The sequence below is a fragment of the Corvus moneduloides genome, chromosome Z, assembly GCF_009650955.1.
Source record: "Corvus moneduloides isolate bCorMon1 chromosome Z, bCorMon1.pri, whole genome shotgun sequence".
NCBI classification, from domain to species: Eukaryota; Metazoa; Chordata; class Aves; order Passeriformes; family Corvidae; genus Corvus; species Corvus moneduloides.
Window position 1 is genome coordinate 25,732,241 of NC_045511.1, and position 27,104 is coordinate 25,759,344.

General features: G+C 45.1%; 1 protein-coding gene and 1 long non-coding RNA gene across 5 annotated transcripts in view; one reads left to right on the forward strand and one right to left on the reverse strand.

Moving 5' to 3' along the window:
• Positions 1-295: 295 nt before the first annotated feature.
• LOC116438128 overlaps positions 296-27,104 on the reverse strand; it is a 28,098-nt gene continuing 1,289 nt past the window's right edge. Inside the window, exons 3-5 of the long non-coding RNA XR_004237598.1 lie at positions 2,848-2,987; positions 2,149-2,254; positions 296-464 (exon numbers count right to left, since the gene is read on the reverse strand). This is a non-coding gene — a long non-coding RNA (uncharacterized LOC116438128). The remainder of the gene's footprint in view (positions 465-2,148; positions 2,255-2,847; positions 2,988-27,104) is intronic.
• On the forward strand, positions 8,731-21,807 carry PGAP4 (post-GPI attachment to proteins GalNAc transferase 4). 4 transcript variants are annotated; one of them, XM_032096752.1, is made up of 2 exons: positions 8,731-8,836; positions 18,293-21,807. In XM_032096752.1, exon 2 carries the CDS (start codon positions 18,393-18,395, stop codon positions 19,608-19,610), a length of 1,218 nt encoding a protein of 405 aa, XP_031952643.1. In that variant the 5' UTR covers positions 8,731-8,836; positions 18,293-18,392; the 3' UTR covers positions 19,611-21,807. The 4 variants fall into 4 exon arrangements, with proteins under 4 accessions (XP_031952643.1, XP_031952644.1, XP_031952646.1 ...); XM_032096753.1 differs by having other exon boundaries at positions 8,761-8,858; XM_032096755.1 differs by lacking the exon at positions 8,731-8,836 and adding an exon at positions 8,851-8,880.

Consider the following 27,104-nt stretch of genomic DNA (forward strand, 5'->3'; position numbering starts at 1 on the left):
GGCAGCTGCTGAGGGAGCGCGGCCGAGCTGCTCGGTACCAGCCATGGCGTGGCTGCAGGGCCAGGGCAGTGATGGTCCCCCTGCATTCGGCACGGGAGAGGCCACACCCTTGTTCCCCTCCAGTAGAAGGAAGTAGTGTTCTGCTTTCCTCAGTGTTGTTTGTAGATGAACTGTCACCTCCTTGTGAATTGTTGTACAGAGGCAACACAGCAGATAAGGGAAAAAATACAAGCAAAAATCTGAGTGGTACGGAGAGAAAGAGAGGGATTAATAATGCTTGTATTAATACTTGAGATACTTCTGTGAAGAAAGTGGGAGAGCCGAGCAATCCAATGCCAGTGCAGAGGAACTGCAGAGAAAGTCTTGCAGCAATTTGCAATTGCTTACAGTCTACCAGGCGTGTGACAAGTAAGGCTGCTTTTTCCTGAACCTCGCAGGTTCGACCAGTCCTTCGCTTGCAATTGCTGCAAGAGAGAGTCGACCACGTTACAACATTATAGTTGGTTAAGAATTTGAGTGACTGAAGCAAAGTATTTCTTGGAAAGGATGTGCAGTTGTTTTTAGCATAAGGAGAGGGGTGCCTGATATAAAGAAAATCACCAAAGACCTAGAGATGAACTGAGTAAATAAAGCTGTGTACCAAACAGCTTAGAGAGGAGACAATTTTGAGCTTGCAGTGTTGGTGTGCTTGAGCTGTGGCCACAAAATGACACTCAGACTGATTCCCCTTCTGTAAGCAAGAAATGCACAGCCTTGTGACCAGGGCTGTGCTAAGCATCACCCGCTACCTACTCCAAACCTCTATTCCAAATCAAAAGGATCTACAAAACTTCAACTATTGTCTCTCCCTCAAGTTGTAAGAGTAGTAGCATCCACTGAAGTTTGCTATGAAAGCCCAACACGTTGGTGTGAAATGCATCCTCTTTGGTAAGCTGGGAGGCAGAGACACGGCGCTGTGACCTGTTCACATATTACCCAGATGTGTCTGCAGATATGCAGTTAAATTTGAAGCTTTGGCACACCCAGGACAGTACCTAAAGTGATCTTTGACCCAGCAGAACTGTGCTGCTTCCAAGAGGAAAGGCCATATGGGAGAGCTGATACTGCTCCCAGTTGTTGGTGAACCTGAGATTGTGGTGAGCAGAAGGCTCTGCCCTGGAGGGCAGAGCAAAATCCTCTCTTTTGCGAGAAGATTTGTGTGCCTGGAGTCTGCTGAGGAAATACCAGAGCACAGATTCATCCCAAAGGTGGGAACAGAAGAGCTTTGGCCAATCAGCTCCAGGTGCTGTCAGTGGCAGATGGAGAAAGGGATTGCAAGTTGCACACACAAGGAAAGAGGCTGGACAAATGGACCCAAGGACACAAGAAGCAGCCAGCCTAACATAATAAGGTGGAAAAATTATATCTTCAGACAACCAGTGAATGGGCAAAGCAAAATAGTACCCACAGCACTCACAGCAGACTGACTGCCCTAAAAGAGATAACCACATTCCAAATTCAATGGAGCAAAGCTCTTTCCATTAATATTTCTGTGGTAAAGGTGTATTTTTGTGTCAGCACACAAATCAGCCTTTCATGTCCTAGGTTGTTAACTGGAACCACAGCAGCTACTTCGTGATACGTCAGTGCCAGGCACCATAGAAGAGCAGGTATGAAACACAGCCCTCAGTGTGTCCTGTGGCAGCTGGCACATCTGTTCAGTGCCTACTGGATCAGATCACAGAGGTAAAGTAAAGGAAGGAAAAGTCACAGAAATAAAAAAAAAAAAAAAGAAAGAAAGACTAGGAAATGCATGTTAGAATGTTTGGAACATACTTCCAAATAAAAGTACCAGATCTGTCATATGTGTGTACAGGTCTTTGACTTCAAAGCAAATGAGGCTCTCTTCTTAAAAACAATTACAGTTGATAAATAAATAGGATGAAGGGCTTGTACTGAGCTTCCTAACCCCTTAATTTCCTCATATACTGGCTACAGACAAGGTGATTCTATCTTGCTCTGCTATTTTGATTGTTGGTGCTTTGAAGCAAAAATAGAAACAGCAGTGTCTTAAAAGAGATCCCTTTCTTAATGGCTGATTTGTGCAAGAGGCACTTTCATGTTACCAAAGTGTGATAAGCAGTAAGAAGATTAATTTTAAAAGCTGACCTTTGAAGCACAAAGCTTCAGTCCTTGCTCAAACTTTTGTCCTTTAGGTTTGTTTTGGTGTCCCCTCCTCTTGGCATGACTTCACCTCATTGTGGCTAAGGATGTGCTGTAAAAACAGAATAATTTTTGGTTTTCCTCTCAAATATCATGAAGTAGCCTATATTGTTGCTGTGGGCATGAAATGCAATGAAAGGTGATGCTGCAGGGTGCTGTGCTAGGTACACATTAATTAGGGACAACAGTGGAATTTACTTGATAAGATCAGGTACTTTACCTAATGATATCCACCCAGTGCAGTGTGTACATCAGATCACACTGAAATGCATCACTCCACAGCATCCTTGATCTAGCCAACAATTGCTGTTTATGTTATCTAGGATGTTACAATTCTCTTGAGAGACAAGCTGACTAAAAAAAATGAACACACATAAAGCTGTAGCCAATGCACTTGACCTGAGTTCTTGCTTTACCATAGAAAGAAATTGCACTACTTTTTTCTAGTATTATTATTATTAAAATCGGACAGTTATTCTTACCTAAGTAGCATACTAGAATACTTACAACACACATCTGGGAAGAGAGACACTGATCCTATTTTGCCCAGGTGTAGGAAAGAAATTCAGTTGTCACCTGACCAGAACTGACATGGACAGAAATGTTTCAGTTGCTTATATATTCTGCACAAAAATTCTCACTTACTTTTGTTTTGTCATATTCCTTCCCTAGTTGTCTTCCTCCTGTAGAGAAACACTTGATGCTGTAAGTTAAATGGAGAATATAGGTGTGATTTGAAGGGGCTCTCTCACTCCACTGACACCCAGAACATCCTGGCAGGCAATCTAAAAAAAAAGCAATGAAAGATTGCAGTCAGTCAGAAATCCAGGCTGGGAATTCTCAGCAGGGATTATTAGCAATTGCCTTGCTGCCTCACTGCCCAGCTGCCATAAAGATCAGGAGAAATAAAAAGCCCAGGAAATGGAGCACAGGCTCTACCGTTGGTTTTTTTCCCTTTCTCTCTCTCTCTTTTTTTTTTGCTTTGTTTTTGTTTTTTTTTTTTTTTTTTTTTTGTTGGCACCCCACCACCTTAATTTGCAGTCTGTGCACAGAGGATTCCTGTGTGCAAATGGTCCTGGAAACAGCGCTGTGAAGAGTTTCCTGAAAGGGAGCTTATGACCACTATCCATACTTATTTGATTGCAGTAGATGCATTTGAATTTTAAGGACAGGCTCTTCAGAATCCTGGTAAGCTCTTTACTGGTGCATTTAGAGACCAGAGAAAGAAAACAAGCTGTGTTTGAAAATATTAATTATTCAGTAGTGAAAAGTACAGACTTTGCTAAATCAATTCTAGAGAAATCTCTTGCATCTTCATGCTAGCCAATGTAGCTCTTGTCATTATATCAGGTTTTCCTTGTAGATCATGGACTAGTCACAAGTCTTGCTTAAGTCTAAACTTAAGACTTTCAAACAAAAAAATTACCTGAATGAATTAAAAATACGAACTAAGAGTGAAGTACTTGAATCTCCATATTACATCTACTATTAGATGGAATGAAAAAAGGTTAACAAAACACCATGCAGCTACATGGAATTAAAACCTCTTCAATTCCAAATAGTGCTGCCCCTTAGAGATTTGAAGCAGTTTTATAATAATAATTTTAAATAATAAATTTGATGCAATTTTCCTGAGAGTCTTTGTGTAGTTAAAACCTTGTAAGAGTGGTACTCAGACTTGCCAGCTAGACAGGCCATTTCTCTCATGCCAGCATCTGACCTTTAGCTCCAGAAGTGCTCACCTAAAATTTGCAGTGAGAGAGAGCAGAACAATTACTGACACTGTGCTTCTCACACAGATACAGAATTTGTTAGTGAAAAGTGCCCAGTGACCATACAAAAAAACCTTACTCCATTTTGCAAGAGAAAGTAAAAGTTTTCCAGCAGCCCCTGGGGAGAAATTCCTCCTCACTCAATTTGGAAATCTGCTGGTTTGCCTCTTCACCTCATTCTCTTTTTTTAGCATCAGCATCTTTTTTTAGCAAAAAGTACAGTGTTCCAGGCCATTCTTCTATGCTGCAAGACAGAGCAAGTAACTGAGAGCCAATGTATTTTAAGAGACATTTTGAAGAGCCACTAGACTTTATGTCTAAATTAAAATGTTTGTTCGTTTCTTAGAAATATTCTGTGGTCTGCAAGAGTCAGAACGTTGGAACAAGACAGGAAGGAAGTTGGATCACCAGAGCATATGCCACTAAACTGACCAAGGTACATCCATTTCTGTGAGTGTCACCAGGCTTGCAGTGTTTCTGCAGTTCCATCATCATTTAACACATTTCTGTGTTGGCTCACTCTGGTGTTCTTTTAGCTACAAACAGCCTTTTCTCATGGTTTGATCAGAGAAGTTAAAGAAGCATAGGAAAAGGGGGTGGGGGGGAGTGCCCAATACTCTCTAAAATGAACTGGACTACAGTGAGTGTGTTTCTGTCATCTTCAGATGTGTGCAGCTTGGGTAGAAGAGATTACAGGAATACTATTTAATAATTCATCTGCAAGATGAATTAGCTATTGGTATGAGCCTGAAAAGTCTGGCTGTGGTTGTATGTAGGACACTCTATAGAGGGAGGCCTTGGGAAATATATGAAGGGTGGTAAGTCCTAAAGAGAACCAAAATCAAATGCACAGACCAGGATGAAAATGAGATTAAAATATTTCAGCCTTTTCAGAGAATACTAATGTACCCTAGACAGCCAAGCCAACATGAATCCATCCCCGCTGGAGCTGTGTTTTCTCTGACTATTGCTGTCTAAAGTTAAACACAATAGCCCACATATAAGCTCATTATGTCTCCAGTAAACAGCAAAGGACTTTGAACACTTTTTGTCCCCAGTGATCAAGATAGAGTCTAAAAGAAAGAAAGAGAAAGCCACTGCCACAGTATGTAATTTGGTTATCATCTATATTCAAATATTCTATTCAGAATAGCCATCAGAAATGTCTGCTGCTTCTTACAAAAGCAGAATGTAAGCAGGAAATACTTATTGATTTACTGTGTGGGGTTTTGTTCCCCTATAAATACTTAACAAGGGAAGAAAATTATTTTAGCAGTTAGTCTGTGAAGTGAACAGCAGATACCTACAAGGAGAATGTATGCATTGTGCAGCTGTCAGTACAGGAATAAGCAGGCAATTGTTATCACCCGGTATCTGTATGTAAAGGAGTAGTGCTGTCACTACAGAACTCAGATTGTTTGTGGAAGAGGCACAGCCTTTACAGGTTATGTACATAGTGGCATAACATGTTATGCTAAACACATTATTCATTCCTCCTGCTGGAATGCAATCGCTTTGGATTTTTTCCTAAGGAGACCAGCCTTACAAAACTTTTTCCTATGTCTCCTTTTTATTTCTTTTCTGTCTTTTCACAGTTTCCTCCTTGTCCCTAATAAGTGTTGAACACACTTCTCAAATTTCATTGCAACTGGCTGAAGGAGGTAAGCCCCAAACATGTCTGTGCCTTGCAGAGAGGAGAGCTGAGCATGTCCACCCTGCTGAGCAGAACCTCCAGCACACCCCGAACAGAAAGCTGTTTGATTGTTGGCTGCATAATCAGCACAAGCAGCTCGAAGTCAGCTGGGTGTGCATACCCTCGTGCCCTTGCCTTCTGGTAAAAAACATGAGGCAGTGGGAGGAAAGCCCCTTAAGGAATCGGGAGGGGACATGGAACACGAGACAGGGGTAAGGCTATTTTGACAGTGATGCATAGGGCACAAATAACACAGCTCCAAAGACACCAGGCTTCTCAGTTCAGGTCTCCCAAGAGCATGAATTTCTGCCCTGCCTGCACATTGTGCAAGTATCTAAACACACCTGCCTGGCTTGTCCTGCCTCTAACACTCATGCTTATGAAAAGCAGGAGCTGTACCCAGTCTCAGGCAAAGCAAAAGGAAATATTATTCCCATTTCCCTGCACAAATGCTCAGTGCCATCAGAGCTGTTACAGTGGATGGCAGAGGGGAAAGGTGCTTTGGCAATGGAGGATACTGGGATCTGAATGGTTGGGCTGAACCTTCACTACTTGGATAAATTCTCATCCCAAGATTTTTTTCTGATTGTAGTTTTTAAGTCCTGTCCTGTTATTGTACAAGCTGAATCATTTCATAAGTAACTATTTCTTCTGAGTATTTCAGGTTGCAGTTATGTTACTGCACAAGCAGTGGTGTCCCCAAGTGTTCATCTCTGCTTTCCAGACCCCTCCTAGCTGTGCTGACAATGTCATTTGGTGTGGGGAACTGAAGGGATAAAGTGACCCAGCTAAGACAAAACCCACAAAAAGAAAAAGTTTATTTTTCAGCTACATCAGTGTCCCTTATGCTCATGCACAGCAGGAGAGAGCACCATGGTAAGAAGGAATGAGTAGTCAGGAATGACAGGCTTCCACTGTCATTCTGTGCCACTGCCCCAAAATCACTTGAGACTCTTCCCCCTCAGTCTTCTGGGCCTAACAGAAGTTGTTTTAAAGAGATAATTGTTTAAGGATGAAAGTCAAGTGTTCCTTGAAAAGCGTGCAAGTGAGCAAAGAGGGAGCTGGGAAGACTGCACAAAAATCACACAAAATTACAATGACCTAAATATTCCCAAAGAAAAGGCCTTCTGGACCTTTTTTTTTTTTTTTTTTAAATTTATTACCCCAGATTGTTCTGCTGGCTGAAACATCACCCAAAATGTAATCCTGGGCGCAGTGTGATGAGCCTTTCTGCTGATGTTGCCCAGTAGTCACTGTCCCCATGCACACTGACACAGAAGTGGAAAAAACCATTTTTTGTTTCTCACAAATTCTGTAACTCTTAACCTGGGAAGAACATAATAATGGACCTCCTAGGAATGCATAATCTTTTTCCCACCTCCAGTACTCTCACATACCCTTTTTTCTCTGCTCTGTTCCAGGATCTGCTATGTTTCCAATGCATCAACTTTTGAAGGCACGAGAGCATTTAAGCGGAAGGTACAGTATAAACGACTGTCATTAAAAGCCAAAAAAGAAGCAGAGGTCAGCAAAGAAGGATTTGGGAAAGCAAATCATCTGAAATGATGATTTCTTCTACTGTCTTTCCTCATTATCTTCAGAGTAACATGGCTGAGTAAACTGGTGGACCTTCCAGCATGCCTAACCTTTTCTGAGGAAGTCACTGCAGGAACCCAACTGCAGTGCTTGATTGTGTTGTTTATTTTCAGCATTACTGCTTCTCTGGCTTTCCCTCTTTTCGTCCTTGTTGTCTCTGCAATAAGAAGCCCTTGGTGTGGGACAGCTTTTGCCAGGAGGAAGAATAAGGATCACAGGCATGCAAAGCTGATTGCCTTTGTTCATCATGTTTATTAGAGGGAATAATAGAAATTGTGATCTTAAAATTAAAAGCATACATCATGCTAGAAGCTTCTGATTACAGGACTGGGCACTAGCAAAATTGTAGTTGTGCTCAACAGAACATGGTGTTTTACTAAAACAACCTAAGGTGGTTTCTTGGTGGTTTCTTTTCCTTTCCCCACTGATTTTTCTCAGATGTAAGAGAGGTCAGAGCCTGAAATAGTTGAGCCCAAATACATGCACTTGCAATTTCTGGAGCTGCAGGCACAAAACCAAGGAGTTCCTACAATGACAGACAATAAACTTTCCCTGGAGCATCTTCCAGGTAACCAGTTAATTAGGTATTATGGTCACAGGGCTGAAGGGTATGTGTGTACAAGAACAGGGAAGTGGAACACAGAGAAAAGTGGTGAGGGGGCAGGAGGGAGGGGGAATGAACCGGTCAGAGGCAGTCTTGGGGCAATTTGATAAAAACTGTAAATACTGAACAGCCTGGTAAAATTTTTTGTGTAGCTAATGAGCCTCCCCACTTCGGCCAATACATCTGTGAAGGTTTCGCTGCAGGCTGAGACAGTGAAAGCTTTTTGTTTCCACCTGTCACGGGTGAGACGCACATAAAGAACCTGCTGGGGACTCTTGACTCTTTCTGCTCGAGTTTGCGGGGCACTGGTGATCCTCCCCTCCCGGGAGTGAGGCGAGAGGTCCGGAGCATCCAGCAGGTCCCAGCGGGGAGGGCAGCGACCCAGAGGCGCGGGAGCTGGCAGGGACACCCGGCAGAGGTGACACCCGGCAGAGGGAACACCCGGCAGAGGGGACACGCGGCAGAAGTGACACCCCGCAGTGGTGACACCGGGAAGAGGTGACACCCGGCAGAAAGGACACCCACTAGAGGTGACACCCGGCAGTGATGACACCGGGAAGAGGTGACACCCGGTAGAAGTGACACCCTTGGCTGGGGATGGGCTGGGGGAGCTGCGCTGCCCCTGCGGTTGTCCCGCCGCTCCCGGATGGAGCAGGAATGAGGAGCTCCGGCTGCGCAGCCGCCTCCGCCCCGGGCGTCCTCCCGAGGCTCGGGATTTACTCCTGAACCTGCTTCCAGGGGCCGGTGCCCTCCCCCGCGTACGGTGACCCCCTCCGGCCATGTCCCCTTCCCCTCGTTCCTTGAGCATCCCTGTGCTGGCGGAGTCACATGTTTGGTCTTTGATGCCTTTAACCCCACCCTCAGCACCCGAGAGGGAGGAGAGAAATTCGCGGAACAGAAGTCAGCCACACACCGAGAGCAGGATCCCCGCGGGAGCGGAGCTGCGTGCGGGGCTGCCCAGCGGATCGGGTAAATCTCCCGCTCGGATCGGGTAAATCTCCCGCTCGGATCGGGTAAATCTCCCGCTCGATCGGGCTGTCCCGGGGGCATGCTTCCCCTTCCCCTGCACCGAGGCTGGGGGAGCACGAAAAGGGGGGCCACGAAGTTGTGGCTGATGAGCAGCCACAACTGCTCCTCAGGGCTGGGCTCGGCTGCTGTGGCTGCGGCAGCCGAGCCAGCAGGGAAGTGGAAACCCTCCAGGGATCGAGGCGATGTTTCTGTGCTTGCTCCGGGGATGTGCCTGTACGTGGTGATGAGCTGGAGGACAAGTGGCCGGAGCCTGGCCGGGCCTCAAGAAACGGCCCTTCCCTGAGGGAAGATAAGTGGAACTCTTAAGGGAACGGGGAAAAGCCAGCCAGCTTCTGTCCTGTGCTTGGTGCCACCCAAAGGAGCCCCCGCCCGAGGTAGAAGCGTGGCCAGAATCTCTCTGGTCTGAAGTCTGGGCAAGGAGCTGAGGATTGGGCACACTGAAATGCCATCTGTGCCTGCTGTCCTGCAGGGAGGGCAGAGAGTGGAGGTGGGATCAGCTTTTCTTATCTAACGCCCTCTCCTCTTTGACTATCACACTGAGGTAACTGCTATTAATCCCAGTGCTTTACGGGTCACCTTGTGCTACCTGGCAGCTCTCCCGAAGGGCACGAGGAGCACCTAAGAAACCCAATGGCCGAAGTTGCTGACGTTACAATCAAAGGCTGTTGAGGAGATCTGCAGTTGTGCTGTGATGCAGCAGAACATGAAACTATGCTGATGTACACTACAGGTTCCTGGGCTGGCTTCTCTCCTGCAGTCGCTGAGAAAATCATTTATGTGCAACCATAAATATAAAGGCAACCATGAAGGCATATCAGGTTCAGCAAGCATTTGCAAGCACAAAAGCCAGGAGAAACACCCTCCTGCACATGTGAAATTTGCTGCTTTCTTGTCTGTCCAACAAGGGCATTACTAATTATACCACAGATTATTTTTCAGCTCCTGCATTTACCTCCTGTTCTCCCCTTGGGGCTCAAGCAGACCACCAGTATCCCCCAGAACCAGGGCATGCCATTCACCACGCCCTCCTGTGCAGGATAAATGCTCTGGTTCATCCGGTGCAGGGGGAGGGGCGGAAGCAGGTGTATTCCTCAGGCAGAAGTGGTGAATAGAGAGAAGTCAGTAGTTTAACAATAGTAGAGTCTCTTCAAAGAGGAATGCTTTTTATCAGCATGACTAAACATTTTTCTTTCAAACAGAGGTTTGAATCACAGTACTCTGGTTGTTGCCTTGGACAGTTTTCCATTTTGATTGTTACATAGACCTGTCCCAACTGGAAATTTACAGCCTTGTCATCAACAGCCTTTGTTCACAATTCTTCTATTTCCTTATTCCTGTGCTTTATTCTCCACAGTCATAAACAAACAACAGTAAAGCTACAACATCTGCAGTGTTAGCAGCCATCACCACATCTGTTTCCTTTTCTGTCCATCTCCCCCATAGATCCTTCCCATGTCATTGTGAAGATAACAAAAAAGATTTATTAATGATTCTATGATCAAGTGATATTTAATCAATTATTTAATGTAAATAAATTGCAAATGGTGATTAAGGAATAACTGAATGATAACAGTGTTTAACAATGATTTAACAATAATTAATAATTAAGCTGTAATGAAATGGTAATTGAACCATGTTTTAGTTGATGATCTCAACAACGATTTAAACCATTATTAGACTCTGCTACTTACTCCACTTCTAAACCTAAAGCTATAGCTGGATATATAAATGTCATGAACATATAATATACATTTAGGTTTAATGCAAAATGCGTTACCTCACTATAGACATCGGGTGCTGGGTAAGGGGATCTCAGCCTCCAGGAGTGTCCCTGAGCAATGTCCCTGCTCACGGGGAGATCTCTGCCAGGCCATACAGGAGAGCTCTGTGGGCTCACAGGGGCCACAGGAATCTCCAGCCCACGGTGGCCGAGTTGTAGCCAACACTTCTTTGGTGAAGGTGCAGGGGTGCAGCTGTAGCAGCTCCAGTTTTGTCTAATCCCAGCTCGGGCTGGTACCTTTAGCTCCTGTGAGGCATGGCCTAGACACCTGAATTCCTGGAAAGACAGGCCTGGCACAGTCACAGAATGGGTCAGCGTGGAAGGCACCACAGTGGGTCATCTGGTCCCACCTCCCTGCTTCCGCAGGGTCATTCCAGGGCCCATTGCACAGGATTGTGTCCAGGTTCTGGAATATCTCCAGTGAGGGGGACTCCACAGCCTGTCTGGGCAGTCTGTTCAGTGCTTGGTCACTGCACGGAGAAGAAGTTCTTCCTCATCTTCAGGTGGAGCTTCCCAGGCATCAGTTCCTGCCTGATCCTCTTGTCCCACTGCTGGGCCCCACATGGGTCCATCCCCCGACCTCTCCCTGCAGACACTGACAGACATGGATCAGGTCCCCTCTCAGCCATCTCCTCTCGAGGCTGAGCAGCCCCAGTTCCCTCAGCCGTTCCTCATAGGAGAGATGCTCCAATCCCTTCACCATCTTCTGGAGCACAGGTAGTTTTTTTGCCAACCTTTCCAGTCCAAGGGAAGGGCGTTTGAAATCTGGCAAACCAACAAATGGTTGCAGGACTGGTGCCACAGCCAGGGGTCCAGCTTGGACCAGAGGATGTACTTGGAGAAACCTGTTGGGACTGCTGGGGTTCTTCTCACACAGAGGAGTAATTTCAGTGACAGGCTTGCCAAGTTGGTGAGGGCCTTAATTTAAAGTTGCTGGAGGAGGAGAACTTCAGCCCATCCCAATCCTTTGAGCTAGCAAGAGATGCCCAGAAGATGGGGAGGGATCACAGGTCAGCAGGAGACCTGAATGGCAGCACAAAGGAATTCCAGCCACTCCAGCCACTACTTTGCCTTCATCAGAGTGCAACATACCTGCCTCTGTGTAAAGGCATGGGGAATGAACAGGGGGAGCTGGAGTCGCAGGCACACCTGCAGGGCTGCCAACTTCTTGGCATCATGGCAATGTGCTGGGCTGGCTCCTGTGACTGGAGTGGTGGAATGGAAGGATACGGAATCTTTAGCAAGGGCAGGTGGGGGAGATGAGGAGGGGTCACCCTCTATGTCAGTGACCAGCTGGAGTGAATGCAGCTCTGCCCAGGGATGGATGAGGAGCTGTCCAAGAGATGATGGGTCAGGATTAAGAGAGGATAGGGACAGGTGACTTTATTGCGGGGGTCTGCCACAGGCCACCCCACCAGGAGGACCGAGTGGATGGGTCCCTCTACAGACAGATAGGAGCAACCTCGTGATCACAAGCCCTGGTTCTCTTGGGGCACCTGAACCACCTGCCACACCTACCAAAATCACAGAGAGCTCCTCACAAAATTCATTGCCTTAAGTCTCTGTGTTTAGCTATTACCTTGCAGAACTCTTCTCCAGGCTGCTCTCCACTCCCACTTCATGTGATCTACCTGACTGCTTGGTAGCAACAGAGGGAGCATTGCTTTCCCGTGGGATTGCCCTGCAGGGAGGCAGCCAGGTGAAATGGGCTCTGTTCAAGTTCATGTGGCAGAGGAAAATTAATACACATGAGAAACAGGACAGAAGTTGGGGAAGTAACTGTAATTAATACATATTGATTCACAGCCTCTTTCACTGGTGGCAGTCTTATCCTCTTAGTTCGAATGAAATGGGGAAAGTATCATTCAGCTGCCACATCCATGTCCCTCCTTTCTTAATTCCGTAGCTTTCAAACTGTGCCTCATGGATTTCTAGGGATTTATGAACAACCTGTAAAAGTTAACAACAGTCCAATGAGAATAGCCATCCAGATTATCACTAAATTGACATTCAAGGTTTAATTCTGCAGTTTCTGGTGTTACCTAACTGAACAAGGTTACACCCTGCAACAGTGCTCTTTACTATTGGAATTTACTCTTCCAATAGTGCTTAAATTCCATCTCCTTGGACAGAAAAGGTCTGCATGTTCACTGACAGGCCCTGAGGAATGGCAGATCAAAACAGACAGCAGTGCCTTCAATTTCTATCTCATGCACCACATAACTTTTGCAAAGGGCCAGGTCCTCTGCCCCTCTCTAGCCACTTCTCCCACACTTCAAGCTGTCATTAATCTGTTAACTGCAGCAGTATTACACCTTTAGTACACAGATCATAAGAAACAAAAGTTCTAAGGGAGCTGAGAGATTAAGTGCAGCATCCCTGATCTTTGCCTGGCTTATTTTATCTGATAAGAGATAGATGGCACTCATCATCTACAAACAACATAATGACAATTGCTTTCAGCAGTGCTTGAGGTGAGAGATATATTTGGTACCTGCCAGTAAAATACAAAGAACAACTACTGGTCTCTTACCATTAAGGTTCCTCTGAATAAAAAAAGCAGCCTGCAAAGCTTTTTTATTGACACAACTGGTGGGGACCCCAGAAGGGACTTCTACATTAGTAGAGCAGGGCCCATTAGAACCCTATAGAGCATTCATCGATCGCCTGACACAAGCCTTGGAAAGGCAGTGTGAGGATGATGGAGCCCGAGCACTTCGCAACCTTGCATATGCAAATGCCAGTGAAGAATGTAGAAAAGTCATTCGAAGTCTACCTGAACAGGAGCCTACCCTACCACAAATGATAGAAGCCTGCAGCAAAATTGGCAGCCCTCAACAAATAGCTACCATACAAGCAACTACCTTGGGAAAGTCACTTGAAAAAGCTCTCCAAAGTCAGTCAGAAGTAATAGACCAAAGATTTGCAAAAACCCTTGATGCCTCAGTTTAACAATTCAGCAGAGCAGTAAGTTAAGCAAGAGGAGATGGGCAAAATTTAGCAGCACAGCTCTTGCTGGGATGGTTTGTGTTTTCTAGAGAGCCCCACTCCCAGTTTGGCACCGAAGTGCAGTGGTCAGATCCGTGGATGCTTGGCTTCTACTGGACACTGCTGTTGTCAAGGCGGGCCCGATACACTGCAGAAATATTATCTGGCACCTGACCTACTAAAAGCTGTCTGAAAACAAGAGGAATTGCAGATGAGAAAAGCTGGCCATCTGGCCCAGTAATAGGGATCAGCTCTTGGCAGAGACCTCAGGTTTCCGAATTTGAGGATATCTGTACATTCCTTGTCAGCATGTATGTTACAGGAGGAGATCTCTATGGCTCCTTGGGAAGCCTCCATCGGCTTCCTCAGATTCGAGCAGGATGTTTGTCACAGTATGACAAAGGCCTTGTCTCTGCAGAGAGGGTTCATCAGCAGAGGAGCTGGTCCTGAGCTGGCAGCTCATCTGCATGGTGTTAGGCTGGGACATAGAAAAGCTTTTCACACAAAGGTTTCAGCTTGGGGTGCTGCTATAGGATCAACACACAAGTGAAAGGTACCACTCATGTGAGCACCATTACTCCCACCACTGCTGTGGCCCAGCCGGGGACTGTGACAGCCCATGACATTTTCCAAGAGCCTGCCTTTGTTTGCCAGAGATGATTCTATGGCTCTGACCACATGAACTTCATCCAGCTGTTTTTATGTTAGGAAAGAAATGGCTTTTCCCACTGACCTGGAAGATCTGTAGATAGGCAAAAAGGAATCATTTAATATTGTAATAGTACAGGAACACTTGTGTCCTTATCTCATGGAGCAGGAAGTAGAAGGCAGATGCTCTCTCTTACATTAGCTATCCAGGAACCTAAAATTTTTCAGTTTTGAAACATGCAGGAAACTTTGTTCCAGGAACACCTCTCTGTGGAGAGGAGTTTGGAACAGACAGAAAATCAGCTTTCTCTCTTAAAGCACAAGCACAGCAGACGGTGCTCTGCACCCCAAAGAGTACATTACTAATTCTTCTACTCTTCCTCAGTGTGCGAAGAGGTGACTTTTCCTGAACAGTGTAATTCACCCAAGTAATTAGGGGACTGATGAAGATGTGATACAGATTTGGAATCAGGTGTTTCTGGAAGGAATCTTCATCATGAGTATCTAAGAAAAAAAACAAGCCAAACCTACAGCTTTACATCACCACAGCTTCTAGTTGTGTTTAAGCAATAGCTCAGTTCTACATAGAGTATGTATAAATCTGCCCTCCACTGCAAGAATTTATATGGTTGCAAAGTAGTTACTATTCAGTTTAACAAAGTGGGGGTTTTAAAGGCACTATAAAATCCAAATCTGATTCTTGCTTTTCTCATCATACTTTTTTTTTTTTTTTTCTGTCTGAAATGCCACTTACCTGAAGAACAAACAAGATGATTTTCCCCCTAGGAAGGGAAAAAAGTTAAAATGATAGTACAAACAGCTTCTGAAGAACAGAGTCTCTTACCTGAAGTCAGAACCATCCTAATGGCTAGAAAACAGCCTGAGCAGAAACTCTGGATTCAAATCCTGCAGATAAGAGCAAGCTTCACCTCTGTAGAAGAAAATTTTTACCTATATCTTGAACTATCAGGTTCCCAGTGATACAGACAAAAGGTGGGAAGGAGGTCAGTCTGTTCCCTCTCTTCTAGATTCTTCAGCTTGTTTTTTACATTAATGACAGTATTTGACCTACTTTGATACATGCATGACCATTTTTAGCCTCTGTGGTTATTTCACTGCCCACTGAAAACAGCCTCTTCCTCTGCAAATAGAGTGACAGAGTGTGGCTGTCAATGTGAGTGTGAACATCTCAGGCAGCAGAGGAAGATGTGAAGAGAAGCAGTAGTGTCTGTGTGTGATCACTGTTTCCTTGAGGCTCCCTGAGTTGCAGAGCCAGAATAAGAGCTCTAAGATCTTGAATTCTGTTACTCGTGAAGTGAAGCTGGGGTTAAGTCATAACGTTTGGAACTACGACACAGTGACCTGCATGGGTGCCTTCCAGTCCTGTGTGCTTTTCCAGGGGAAGCTGGAGCCAGGAGGCACCTCCAGAGAGGGTGGTGCCCACATGCACCTCACCGACCCTGCCCTGAGCCGGGAGCTGGGACACCAGCAGGTGGAGTCCCCGCACCACTTTCCAAGCACTGTCAGCCTTTGGGACTCAGTGCGAGTCCACCTGCAGGGACGTGGGACATGACCCTTGAACAACACGGGTTGCAGAAGGGCAAGACGTCAAGTGAGAACTTGTTTGATTCATCTCATGAGGTTGTGGCCCTCCCAGCTCTGCTGGCCAGCGGGGAGGACAGGACACTTGGTTTTTTCCTCTTCAGTAGACAATGGTGTGAGGGAAGGAGGCCTCTCCTTGGGTGAGCATTATCATCACAGAATCACAGGATGGTTTGGGTTGGAAGGGACCTTAAAGACCAGCTAGTTCCAACCTCCCTGCCAGATGCCACTTACTAGACCAGGTTACTCCAAGAATTATTAATGAAGAAATGCTCAAAGAATTATTATTAGTGCTTTCATGTATATCCCAAGAGCTCACTGCCAGCTCATAGGTTTTGTAGCTCAGAGCTTCAGCATAGCTGGCAGAGGAAAGTAAACTTCTTTACTCCCTGAGAACTAAAGCACCTTCTAGTTTTCCTTCATCTCCTTTTCCCCACTGTGGTCCTCACTTTCAAGTTTGGAGGCTGGCTCAGATACAGTGCCCACAATGATGCTCGTATCAAGACAAGGCTCAACAGCATGAGCTGTAGAATATGATTCTGCATTTTTGTGTTCTCTTAATGCTTGTGACAGGTTAGCTGGAAAGCCCAAGATTTTGTATGAATAAATGCATTTAAATGCCAGATCTTTGCATCTGATGGATTTCAGGTCTTCACATCGTGAATCCTCAGGACTTGGATCTAGCAGCTGAAGTGCAGCCATCACCTTTAAGGCCTTTACAAGGTTCACTGATGCAATTCAATGCAGTGTTTGTGAAACGGGATTGTGTAACCAGAAAGAAAAAGAAAGCTATAAAGGAAGAAACTGAAGATTCTAATTCATCAGCCTGTAAATCTGTTCTCTGTTTAATTACTCTAAATCTTGTCTTGAGCCCTAAGAAAGCACAACACTGATGCCACTGTCTCTCTGAGGATGGTTTGAGATCTCACAGCATGAACTGCCTGTTCTCTAACAAATATTTGGAATAACTCTGGTATCTTTTGCATTAATCTTGTTAAAAGGCGTTTCACAGACGGTTGTCATATTCCCATATGGAAATGGGAATAAGTTCTCCTAATGGTAAAAACAGCAAATCTGTGACCACTGTAAAGAAAGCAGTTTTGAAGTATCCCCAGAGCCAGACCCTGCTCTGTGTCCTCAAAATCTTTTCTTGTACAAGATCCATTTTTCTGAGACAGAGGAGGAAAGCCATGATTTTTTTCCATCCACCCAACTTTGCTTAGGCTTCAGATGACAGTGTAGAAAAGGACAAAGAATAACATTTTGGTCTGGAACCACCATTTGATGATCAGAACTTGATGAAGGCAGAAGGTTAAGAATTGGAGAAACTGTGCACTGAACACCCAGTGCACATTCAGTTACCTCAGTGAGGGGAACATGAGTAACTCAGTTCTTAGGGAGAGGGAATAGGAAACTAAAGGGAAAATGAAACAGCAGATTTAAAAGTGAGACTACTGACATAAGAGAATTCATCTGAACAGTCTAACTGCCCAGATTTTGGGTAAACTTCTGTCACCCAGGCTGTGAGGTGTTCAGGGTAGCCAGAGAAGCAGATATGGCAAAATCTAACTTTTGTGGAAGTGAGTATTTGCTTAAAGTGAATGTGTACACAAAAAACATTACATATTTATATGAATACTTCAGTTTAAAATTCAAGGCATATACTTCCAAATTGCATACTTTTACATAAGAAATATGAGTCAATGGCTAAATTACAACATGTTAATGTTGCTGTGCCCATGTATTTCACAGGGTCTAGCAAGGACAAGACATCGGAGAGAAAAAGACAGACACACACATTACCCTTAGCATACACAGGCCCTCAGTGAAGTAAACTGGTGTCTTTGTTATCTGGCTTCAGGCTCTGGGGAAGAGTGTGGAAAAACACACATTTGCAAGTGTGTGAGCAGCAGGAGGGAAGCATGTGTGACTCCAAAGAGGTAGAAGTTTGTCTCTCAAATATGTGCTAGACTAAGATACAAGAGATCTGGCTTTGCTTCTTGGCTGTGATCTAAACATTGCTATGGCACTGTGACCAGACAGTGGTACCTGAGTTCTGTGCCTTAAAAAGAAAGGGATTTCCACACATCCTGCATCCACCTGGCCTGTTGTTACGTTTGAAGCACAGTAACAAACACACAAAGTCCTTTCCAACTCAGATCAGAGCTCCTACTTGCTGAAAAGGCCTTAGGGGCACTTTACTGGAAACTAAATTTGTCTCATCTATTCTCAGCCTCCCAGGACTTTTCAGTGATGCCTCCACCCCAAGGGACTCCACAGGGGCCTTGTATTTTAGCTTACTCAGTGACTAGCCCCCCGCTTTCAATTTTCTCTGTCAGTAGCTATTTCAGTAACCATCCTTTTTCCTTCCGTTCTAGGCTTGGACAACTTGTGCAGGTTTGGCAGCAATGGCCCCAGTGATACCCTGCAGTCCAGGGCGAAGGATGCATTGGAAGTGAAGGATTGAAGGCATGAAGGATGCAAGAGTGCCCTCCTTCTGCAGGAGTTATGTTACCCCAAGCCTGGCAGCTCTGGGGGAAGTGGTGCCGTTGGTCCAGCCCTTTCATCCATCTTCTCACCCTGACTGTGGTGACTTTTGGTGTGCTGGCACCTTTGATCTGCCACCGGCTCCTCCACTCTTACTTCTACCTGCGGCGCTGGCACCTGAACCCCATGAGCCAGGAGTTCCTGGAGCAGAACCAGCAGGAGGGCCAGGATGCCCTCCGTTACTTCGAGAAGATGCAGATGCCAAATGCCTCCGAGGCCTCTGGCAGTGACGCCTTCCAGCCCTTGCTGCTGATCACCATTATCACTGTGCAGAGGCGGAATGATTTCCACTACGTCTTGCAAGTGGTCTCCCAGTTCCACCGCCTCCTCCAGAAATGTGGTGCGCGTTGCCAGAGCCACCGCATGCTCCTCTGTAACGTGGAGTCAGACCCCAGCAGCCATCAGGATGTCAGGCTGCTGAGCAGCTTCTTTCCTATGGTCAGTCGTGACAGAGCTGGAGAGAACCCTGACCCCAGCCTGAACCAGTTCGAGAAGGAGAAGCAGGACTACGTCTTCTGCCTCGAGCAGTCGCTGTTGGTGTACAACCCAGAGTACATCCTCCTCGTGGAAGATGATGCCGTGCCAGAGGAGGAGATATTTTCTGTCTTGCAGCACCTCTTCTCGGCCCGGTTCTCCAAGCCCTACCTCAGAGACGCTCTCTACTTCAAGCTGTACCATCCCGAGAGGCTCCAGCGCTACTTCAACCCCGAGCCCATGAGGATCCTGGAATGGCTGGGCCTGGGCATGTTCCTGGGGCCGGTGCTGACCTGTGCATACTGCCGGGCCGCGGGGCGGGCGGGCCCCAGCTGGTGCCTGGTGGCGTTCTTCGCCCTCTACAGCATGGCCCTGTCGGAGCTGGTGGGGCGGCACTACGGGCTGGAGCTGCGCCGCCTGCACCCCGCGCTCTACAACGTGGTGCCGGCCAGCGAGTGCTGCACGCCCGCCATGCTCTTCCCCGCCGCCTCCGCCCGCCGGGCCTCGGGCTACCTGCGGGGGCTGCGCTGCCGCCAGGGCTTCGCCAAGGACACGGCCCTCTACTCGCTGCTGCGGGGCAAGGGCGAGAACGCCTTCGTGGTGGAGCCGAACCTGGTGCGGCACGTGGGAATGTACTCCAGCCTCCGACTGAACAGCAACCCGAAACTGCTGTGAGCTGCTCCTGCCGTGCCACACAGAAACCGCCCAGGGCACTTGCCACGGGGCAGAGGGACAGCGTGCAAACTCGGGCTCTGTGCTGCTTGCACTGGGCATCCTGTGCCTCCGCGTGGACAAAGAATAACTCTCTCTAAAAGTACAAGTTTTCTTAAAAAATCAACTTATGTACATAGAGACCCTATTCAGTATGAACTTGGAACTAATCACCGTGCACCACCTGGGAGGGGAGTGGAGGATTCCAGGGAAGGTGGAAGATTCCAGCTGTGGATTGCTCACTCTCCCTAACCATTCCCAAAGAAAAGCTCTCACACCAATATGCACCGCTTTCCTGCCTACTCTGCTGAACAATGGTTACAAAAATCCTTGCCTTGGGGAAGCAGAAATGTTGGACAAAGTGAATGTTTCAAATTTAAGCTGATGAGGAGGAGAAAGCCTTATTTCCCTATCTTACCTAAGGTCTGATCTCTGACCTGTCTCTGTTCCAAAGCTGTGGTTTTGAGCAGACTCTTCAAAAGCAGAAGTGGTTTGCAGGAACTTTCCCACAAATTCTGCCTATATACTTCAAGCTTATGAAGCCTCTTTAGTTACTGTCTCCCTGTCTGCACCTCCACCATTCCCACTTCTTTTGCTTGGACCAGAGGCTCTTAAAAACAAAACCTTTGCTGCTTCCTCTGAGGGTAGGAATAGGAAAACAGAGTCACAGCCACCGGTGTCACACAGACGGGTCACAAACACACATTTTCATTGATAAATGACACACATTGTACACAACGATTGCTGTGTTGGGGGGGATCATCACTCATTGTAGTGGACCCATTAAAAGAGGTCTTATCAGCCACTGATTGAACTTAGGCATTCAACATGAATTTACCGTGACTTCCTCTCAGCACAGAGGCAAAGGAAAGATTAGATCAGGTGCTGCTGTCATGCAGGATCCTTGTTCATTCTGGAGCTGTAATCCACAGCTCAGCCGGAGTGGTTCATTCACTGCTTCTGCATAAAGCAAAATACCTGGGGGAAACAAAGACAGCTGTTCAAAAGAAAAAGCAGCAATAGCACAGCACATCAAGGGGTCGCTCTGACGGTGACCTGTTGTGACCATGTGTCCTGGTTGTTAAGCATCTGGGATAGGTAATTTGCACTAGGGCTGTGGGCACAGTTAAATATAAGAGCATGCAGATGACAAGAGATCTCATACTGAATGAAAACAGGCAAAAATTGGCCCAAGCCCACCTTGGCTTTAGTGGGCTTTGAATCAAATTCAAAATCATTCCGCTTCAAATTCTTATAAGTACATGTGGAGTTTGATTGAACTATTTTTAAAACCATATTCCCTGCTTTGGAATGGACCAAGTACAATATTTTTTGTTGAGTTTAGTCAGTGGGAGTTGTTTGGGCTTTTCATTTTGTTGACGGAAAGGCTGTGCTTTGAATTTTCTTCTCCCAGCTCTCTCCCAGGTGATTTATGCCTTAAGCTCTTAACAAGTCTGATTACAGTTGTGAAATATATAAAACTCCTGAGAGATGAAACCAAAGAAAATGGCAATCCTCCCTCTGTCAGCAGAGTGGATATTGGTTACACGAAGGCACAGTGCAGACTAGATGAGAAACAGCATCACAGTGGTGCTTTGCTCTCCAGTAGTCAGCTGGGCACTTCCAGAACATCTCTGGAAACTAGAGTGAGTAAAAACTGCTTGTGGGTTCCATGCCATTCCAAAGGTGAGGCCTTAGGCCTCCTGGCAGAGGACACCAGAAAAATGGCACAGGCAAAACCACATTTTGTTCCCAGCTGCTGAAAGCCCTGGAGATACCAGGGCAGTCACACAGTGGCAGGTGGGCAAATCTCTCCTCTGGCTTCCCTGCAGTAGGGTTTGGGTGTCAGCATTTGAGTGTCACTGTGTATTTGTTCCACCAAGTGCCTGCACCTACAACTGGTTTCTGTATCTTCAGCTGTGAATGTTTCAGTGCAAGTGCTTGCTCTTCTCTCTTTTCTATCTTTGTACTGTACAAATACAGGACAGTGCCCTGTTCTTTCATGACGGTCTATTCATATTCCTTCCTGCAAAGAAAACCTCTCAGCCATGTACAATAAATGGGACAGGGAATGGAAAAAGAAGAGGGGAAAAGAAAGAAACCTCAGATAAGAGACCAACTAACTATATCCAGTTAATAAATGCTTTGATGTGGGAAATGATTTATCCACTTGTCTCAAAGTTATTCTCTTGTTTGTCCAGTAGTACTTTATTTGTCATCCCAGAAGTCCAGGAGAGGTCAGTAATTTCACTGAACCTCGTAGCTGAAAATTAAGAACACAAATTTGAGGCACCCCTTCTAAACTAGAAGACAATTTTCATGGCATAACAGAGGAGAGAATTTGACTGTGAGACCAATGTGCAGAAGGCTCAGGGCTTGAACTTGCCAGTGTGAGAGTTTCAGATAAACCAGTTGAGAACAAACTCCTTTGTGCAAGAAGCAGGTTAATAAATTCTTTATGTCCTTCCGGGACAGTTTTCTTAGGTGCACAACTCACCTTCACAACAGAGGCACTGCTTCACTGTGCCTGCAGGGAGCTGTTCTGAGTTACTCAGGTACTTGCACAGTGCCCACCGTGCCAACAGGGCATCCCAGGAAAGTCTCCTGCTGCTGCTGCTGCCTCTGACCTTCCACAAAGCAGACTGAGTCTTGTTTCTCTTTCCTGTGCTGCATGTTAGACTAGAAATTACAAGTCAGAGAAGTGCACATCACCCTCAGAACACAGAATGGGAGGCTACTGTGAATTCTTAATTCCTGTTGGATTTTGTTCCACAGTTCAGGCTCAAAATGCAGTTTCAAACACCCAAAAGCCTTTTCCCTCTCTTTTCTCCCAAGGGAGTGGAGCTGAGTTGCCCCATCTCAGACTACGAAGTTCAAAGCATGGCATTAGCCCCTTGAAATGTGGCCTTAAGAGCTTGGTTTCTTTCACTTTAAAACAAACTCAGTGACTATTTTGGAAACAAACAGTATGGATTTTCCTGGGTGTTGGTTTGTTCCCAGTAGTTTGGAGACTATTCTTCAATGCAGCAGCTGCTGCTTGCACAAGAGGAGTCTTTCTTGATGGGCCAGCAGCAGGACCCACCCAAGGCGTTATAGTCCAAGACAGTTCAGGGGAGTTATTAACTTAAACAAAAACTACATTTGTTTCCAAGGCATGTCCAACATAAGCATGACTCCGGCAGAACACAGGGCATAAACTGACAGGGTGCTACAAGATTAGACTTCTGCCCAAGAGGATTTTCTAACTCCAGTAGGCATCAATGTCTTAATGAGAAGGCACTGCATTTGAAGAGAGAAAAGCCTTCCTTCCTGGGGTGAGGAGCTGTGAATCATTGGCCATTTCAGCAGCAATTTGTCTGGATACAGGCTGAATTACTTTTTTTTTTAAATAAAATTATTTACAAGCAAACTTTCTACAAAATAAACTTCTTCCTATAAAAACTGTGTTAGTAGTCTCTTCTTTCTGTGTGCCACTGTTTGTTTTCCTGATTAGTAGATCCATCTTTCCTGACCACATTTGACCAAGAAAGATACTCTCATGTTCATGCATACACAGATGTAGTAATTTTGATCCAACCCCACTCAAAGCAGGTCTTAGTAGACCAGGTTTCTCAGGCCCTTCTCCAATCAAAATCGAGGCATTTTAACAGGGACCTTAGGGAAAATCAAGCCCTGGGTGACGGAATTTAACGTTGGCTTACTTTTGTACAGAGAGGGTACATAAAAGGTAATTTTCTGTGGGAGACAGTTGTAGTTACAAAGGCATTGGCAGTTTCTCTCCCAAAGTCAGTTTCATTTTGTGTATTTCCACACCAGCTCTACAGACATCATATCCAAATTCAGCAGATGGCAAGGCCCAACGTGTGGTTCTGAATAATCTTCAGCAAAACGCACACCTGCCAAAAATGCATAGAGAATTAGGTACTCCGTGGTCTGTGCTTCTTCACTGCATGTGTCCCTGCTGGAGTAACTTCATTTCCACAGACTGTCTGTCCTGACAGCTTTGGGAGAATCCACCCCATCAGCCAGTTTATCCATGCACCTACAGGCTAAGGGTCAGCAGCATCAGTGTCCCTTCCCATGACTTCGTTCTTCATGGCAAGCTAGGAATGCCACGTTCCCAGCTGTACAATGACAGTGATTTTTAAATGTTGATGAAGAGTTACATTTTATTGTTCTGTTTTTAAGCCTCTGGGCAGCTGTGCCTACTTTCTCTTAGAATTTCTGCCTTGGAGTCCAGTGTTCCTGGACAGAAACCACATCTACAAATGGTCTTTTCAGCAAGCTGGTCCAGTTCAGACATCTGTTTTGGTTTGTATTTTACAAATATGTGTGTGAATATTAACATGCAGCACCTAACTGTGCTTTTTTGGGGGACTGTGTACTGCTCAGATAAACACGTAATAAACAGTTAAATGTCTTCCTTTATAGAAGCCAGTTGTTTGCCTTCTTGCTTTTTTAAAAACAAAATGTCAACAGAAAGGCATGGAGACCAGTGTCATTACAGCATATACCTTCATGTCCTGTTACAGCTGTTTCTCACAGCCCAGGAAAGTTGTCACAGGCAGCTCAATTTAAAGTTGTATCCTTCTTTGCTGTACCCACTATTGAAATTATTGCAAAGATCTGTGTTTTGGTAACAGTAGTGTTGTGTGCTCGCCTGTTTCTCATTCCAAGTCACGACGTTTGTTGCAGCCCAGCTTTAAGTTGCACAGAATGTAGAACAAAGCAAACCCTCCCTTGTGCGATCCCCTTGGTGGGCCTGGGTCTGCTCTGCCCAACACCTCCCAGCCCCCCGATGTACGTGTCTGCAGACACTGCTGTGGAGCCAAACACACAGGGCCATTTCTTCCAGAGGGGTTAAACAGCCAGGCTCTTCACATTGAGGGTGAGGGCTGTAGGTGACTGGGGAAAACAAATCACTTAATAAACAATACCTCTGATTAGATAGGGATGAACAAGCTGGACTTTGAGACAGTTAAGCAAGACTGCAGAGTACAGAAAACAGGAAACATCCAGCATGGTGGGGAGAGGTGGGTAGGAGGCAGACTCCACTCTGCTCCAGCCTGCTCAGATTAGACTTTAACCCCATCACGCAGGCAGCAGCCTCTTGGGGCAACAGAGCCAGGTGTTTTTCATGTGGATGCATATTATTCTTGGACATCCTTCCAACTCCCAATGTTTTTTTCCATTTCAATCGATTTTACAGGTCTGACCACATCCAAATATAGTACTTAATTTACTTAAGTGCAGAGAGAAGCTGTAAGTTTTAAATTTTTCTCATGGCAAACACATCATCTCTGAAGTTGCTTAAACCATGTCTTTCTTTTTCATCATTCTTTTTGAGGTGTACTACAATTTATCTCTTCCCATTTACTTATTTTTTTATAGAAAATGCTAGTTCATTTGAGTAGTTAAAGGCAAAACATTACCAGAATTATACTGCTAGAAACAGACAGTAAAAATCACAATCTGGAAAACCATAAGCAATTAAAATATTTTTATCTGTTGTCTTTAAAACAGGCTTTCTGTTTATATTAATATACTTTATCCAGCAAGACTTCACCTAAAACTGAAATGCACAACTGTCAGATCCTTTGACAACAAGGCTGGGTATAACAAGGACAGCAATTAAATTAACTTCTACTACAAAAATCCAGTACGTACATTGTCAAATTCCAAAAAGTAGACCCACAAATTAAGAACTAAGTAATAACCCATGCCACATGTGAATACAGTTTTCAATGGTCCTTAATATTTTTACATGCATACTTCTGTCAACTTTTGTACGGCCATTTCAGTTCAAAACAGAGACAAAATTTTGACACCAGCAACATCTCCAAGCCATTCAAATAGAAAATTCACTTACGTTGTGCCACATTTTTGAGAGGAAGTGCTAGACACTTGTGTTTTAACCTTACCAATCTCCATTATAGCTAGCTACCACCTTCTGTTTCTGTGCTATAAAAGGCACAATAATGAACATTTAAGCTCTGTAACTAGTTATGCATCTTGTTTGCAGTGATGTTTCAAACACAGGTATAAAGTTTTTTATATTGCAAGACAGTTTATATCAGCTCTTTCATGAACACATAAACAAGCCATAACCTGTGCAGAAAACCCTCGGTCACTGCATGTAGTTAGATAGGTATTTAAGCAATCAATTCTCAGACATCCAGAACACAAAAGCAGCTAGTAACCCTTTCTCTAATAAAAGATTACACTCTTCACTAAAAAAGTGTATCAGCAATCACGGCAAAAGTCTGCATAATCATTTTTAAGAATACAAAAAACTGAGAGTAATTGTTCTTTAGTGCAACTGACCTCCCTTCTTGTTCACCCTATCCTTATCCTTTCCTGGCATCTTTGTCCTATGTCTTTCTCCCCATGCCAGAGGCACAGGGGGATGAGGAACCCTAGGGATGCAGAGGAGAGATGGTTCTGCCTCTGAATCTGAATTCCTACTGGGAACCCTGCCTTCATGGCCATGGGAGAGGTGTGAGAGTTGCCAGTTCTGAGTTCAAACACTACCTCTGTGAGAAAGAATTACAGTTTGGATAATACACCAATTTTGCCATGGAATAGTTACTGCAGGCAGTGATTTTGTACTTTTTATGGGCCAGGTTAGTTGTTTGGTTAAATGCAAGTGCACTGCATTCCCCTCATGATGCAAGCTTTTTCCTCTTATTATTATTTAAGAAATGATACTACTATAACTTATTTTTTAGAAGTACAAGTACTCCCAAAGTATCATTATGTGTGATAGAAATATACTCTTTTCCAGTGTCATTTTAGTATCACTGTTATTTCTGCACAGTATGGGTCTGCATACTAACACCTTACAGTGACATAATGTGCCATGATTTCTCATTCCATATTCCTGCTCCCACTTCTAAATTAAGTGAAAAAGTTAAGCATCATGTCCATTCACTTTTTTATCTCCTCTGTCCTCTGTGACGACAGTAAGTCTCTGTGAGGACCTGTAATCCTAGTGCTTGGATTGCTGGATTGAAGGGTTAGAAAGCCTAGAAAGGCTCATAACAGCAAGCATCCACCTGTAAATACTTTTATATACTTCTGAAAGAGTTAAGAATGCAAGCTGGGCTGCAGGGGATTATTTAAAGTGGTATCTAAGTGTCTGACACTGCTTTTTTTCAAGAAGACTCCCACAGATTTTCTGTAATAGCCTGTCAGACCATATCACAGCCAACACTGGGAAAAAAACACTTCCAAGTACTTCCCTCCTGTGTCAGCTTCTAGCCAAACCAGGAACAACAGGACCCAAACTCTGGTTTTGAAGAAGAAGACCACCAGTATGACACCTTCTTGGTCTCAAGAGGGTCTTAGATAATGTATGTCATTAAAAATATTTGTAATCTATCTTAGATGCCTCTGTTGTGGTGGAGAAACTTTAACACAGCATGGGGTTTGTCTTTCTGAGGATGGGAGAAACGGAAT

Bases quoted from the DNA above. Each gene is read 5' to 3' on its own strand.
- PGAP4 (XM_032096752.1), top strand. From the start codon at position 18,393: ATGCAAGAGTGCCCTCCTTCTGCAGGAGTTATGTTACCCCAAGCCTGG.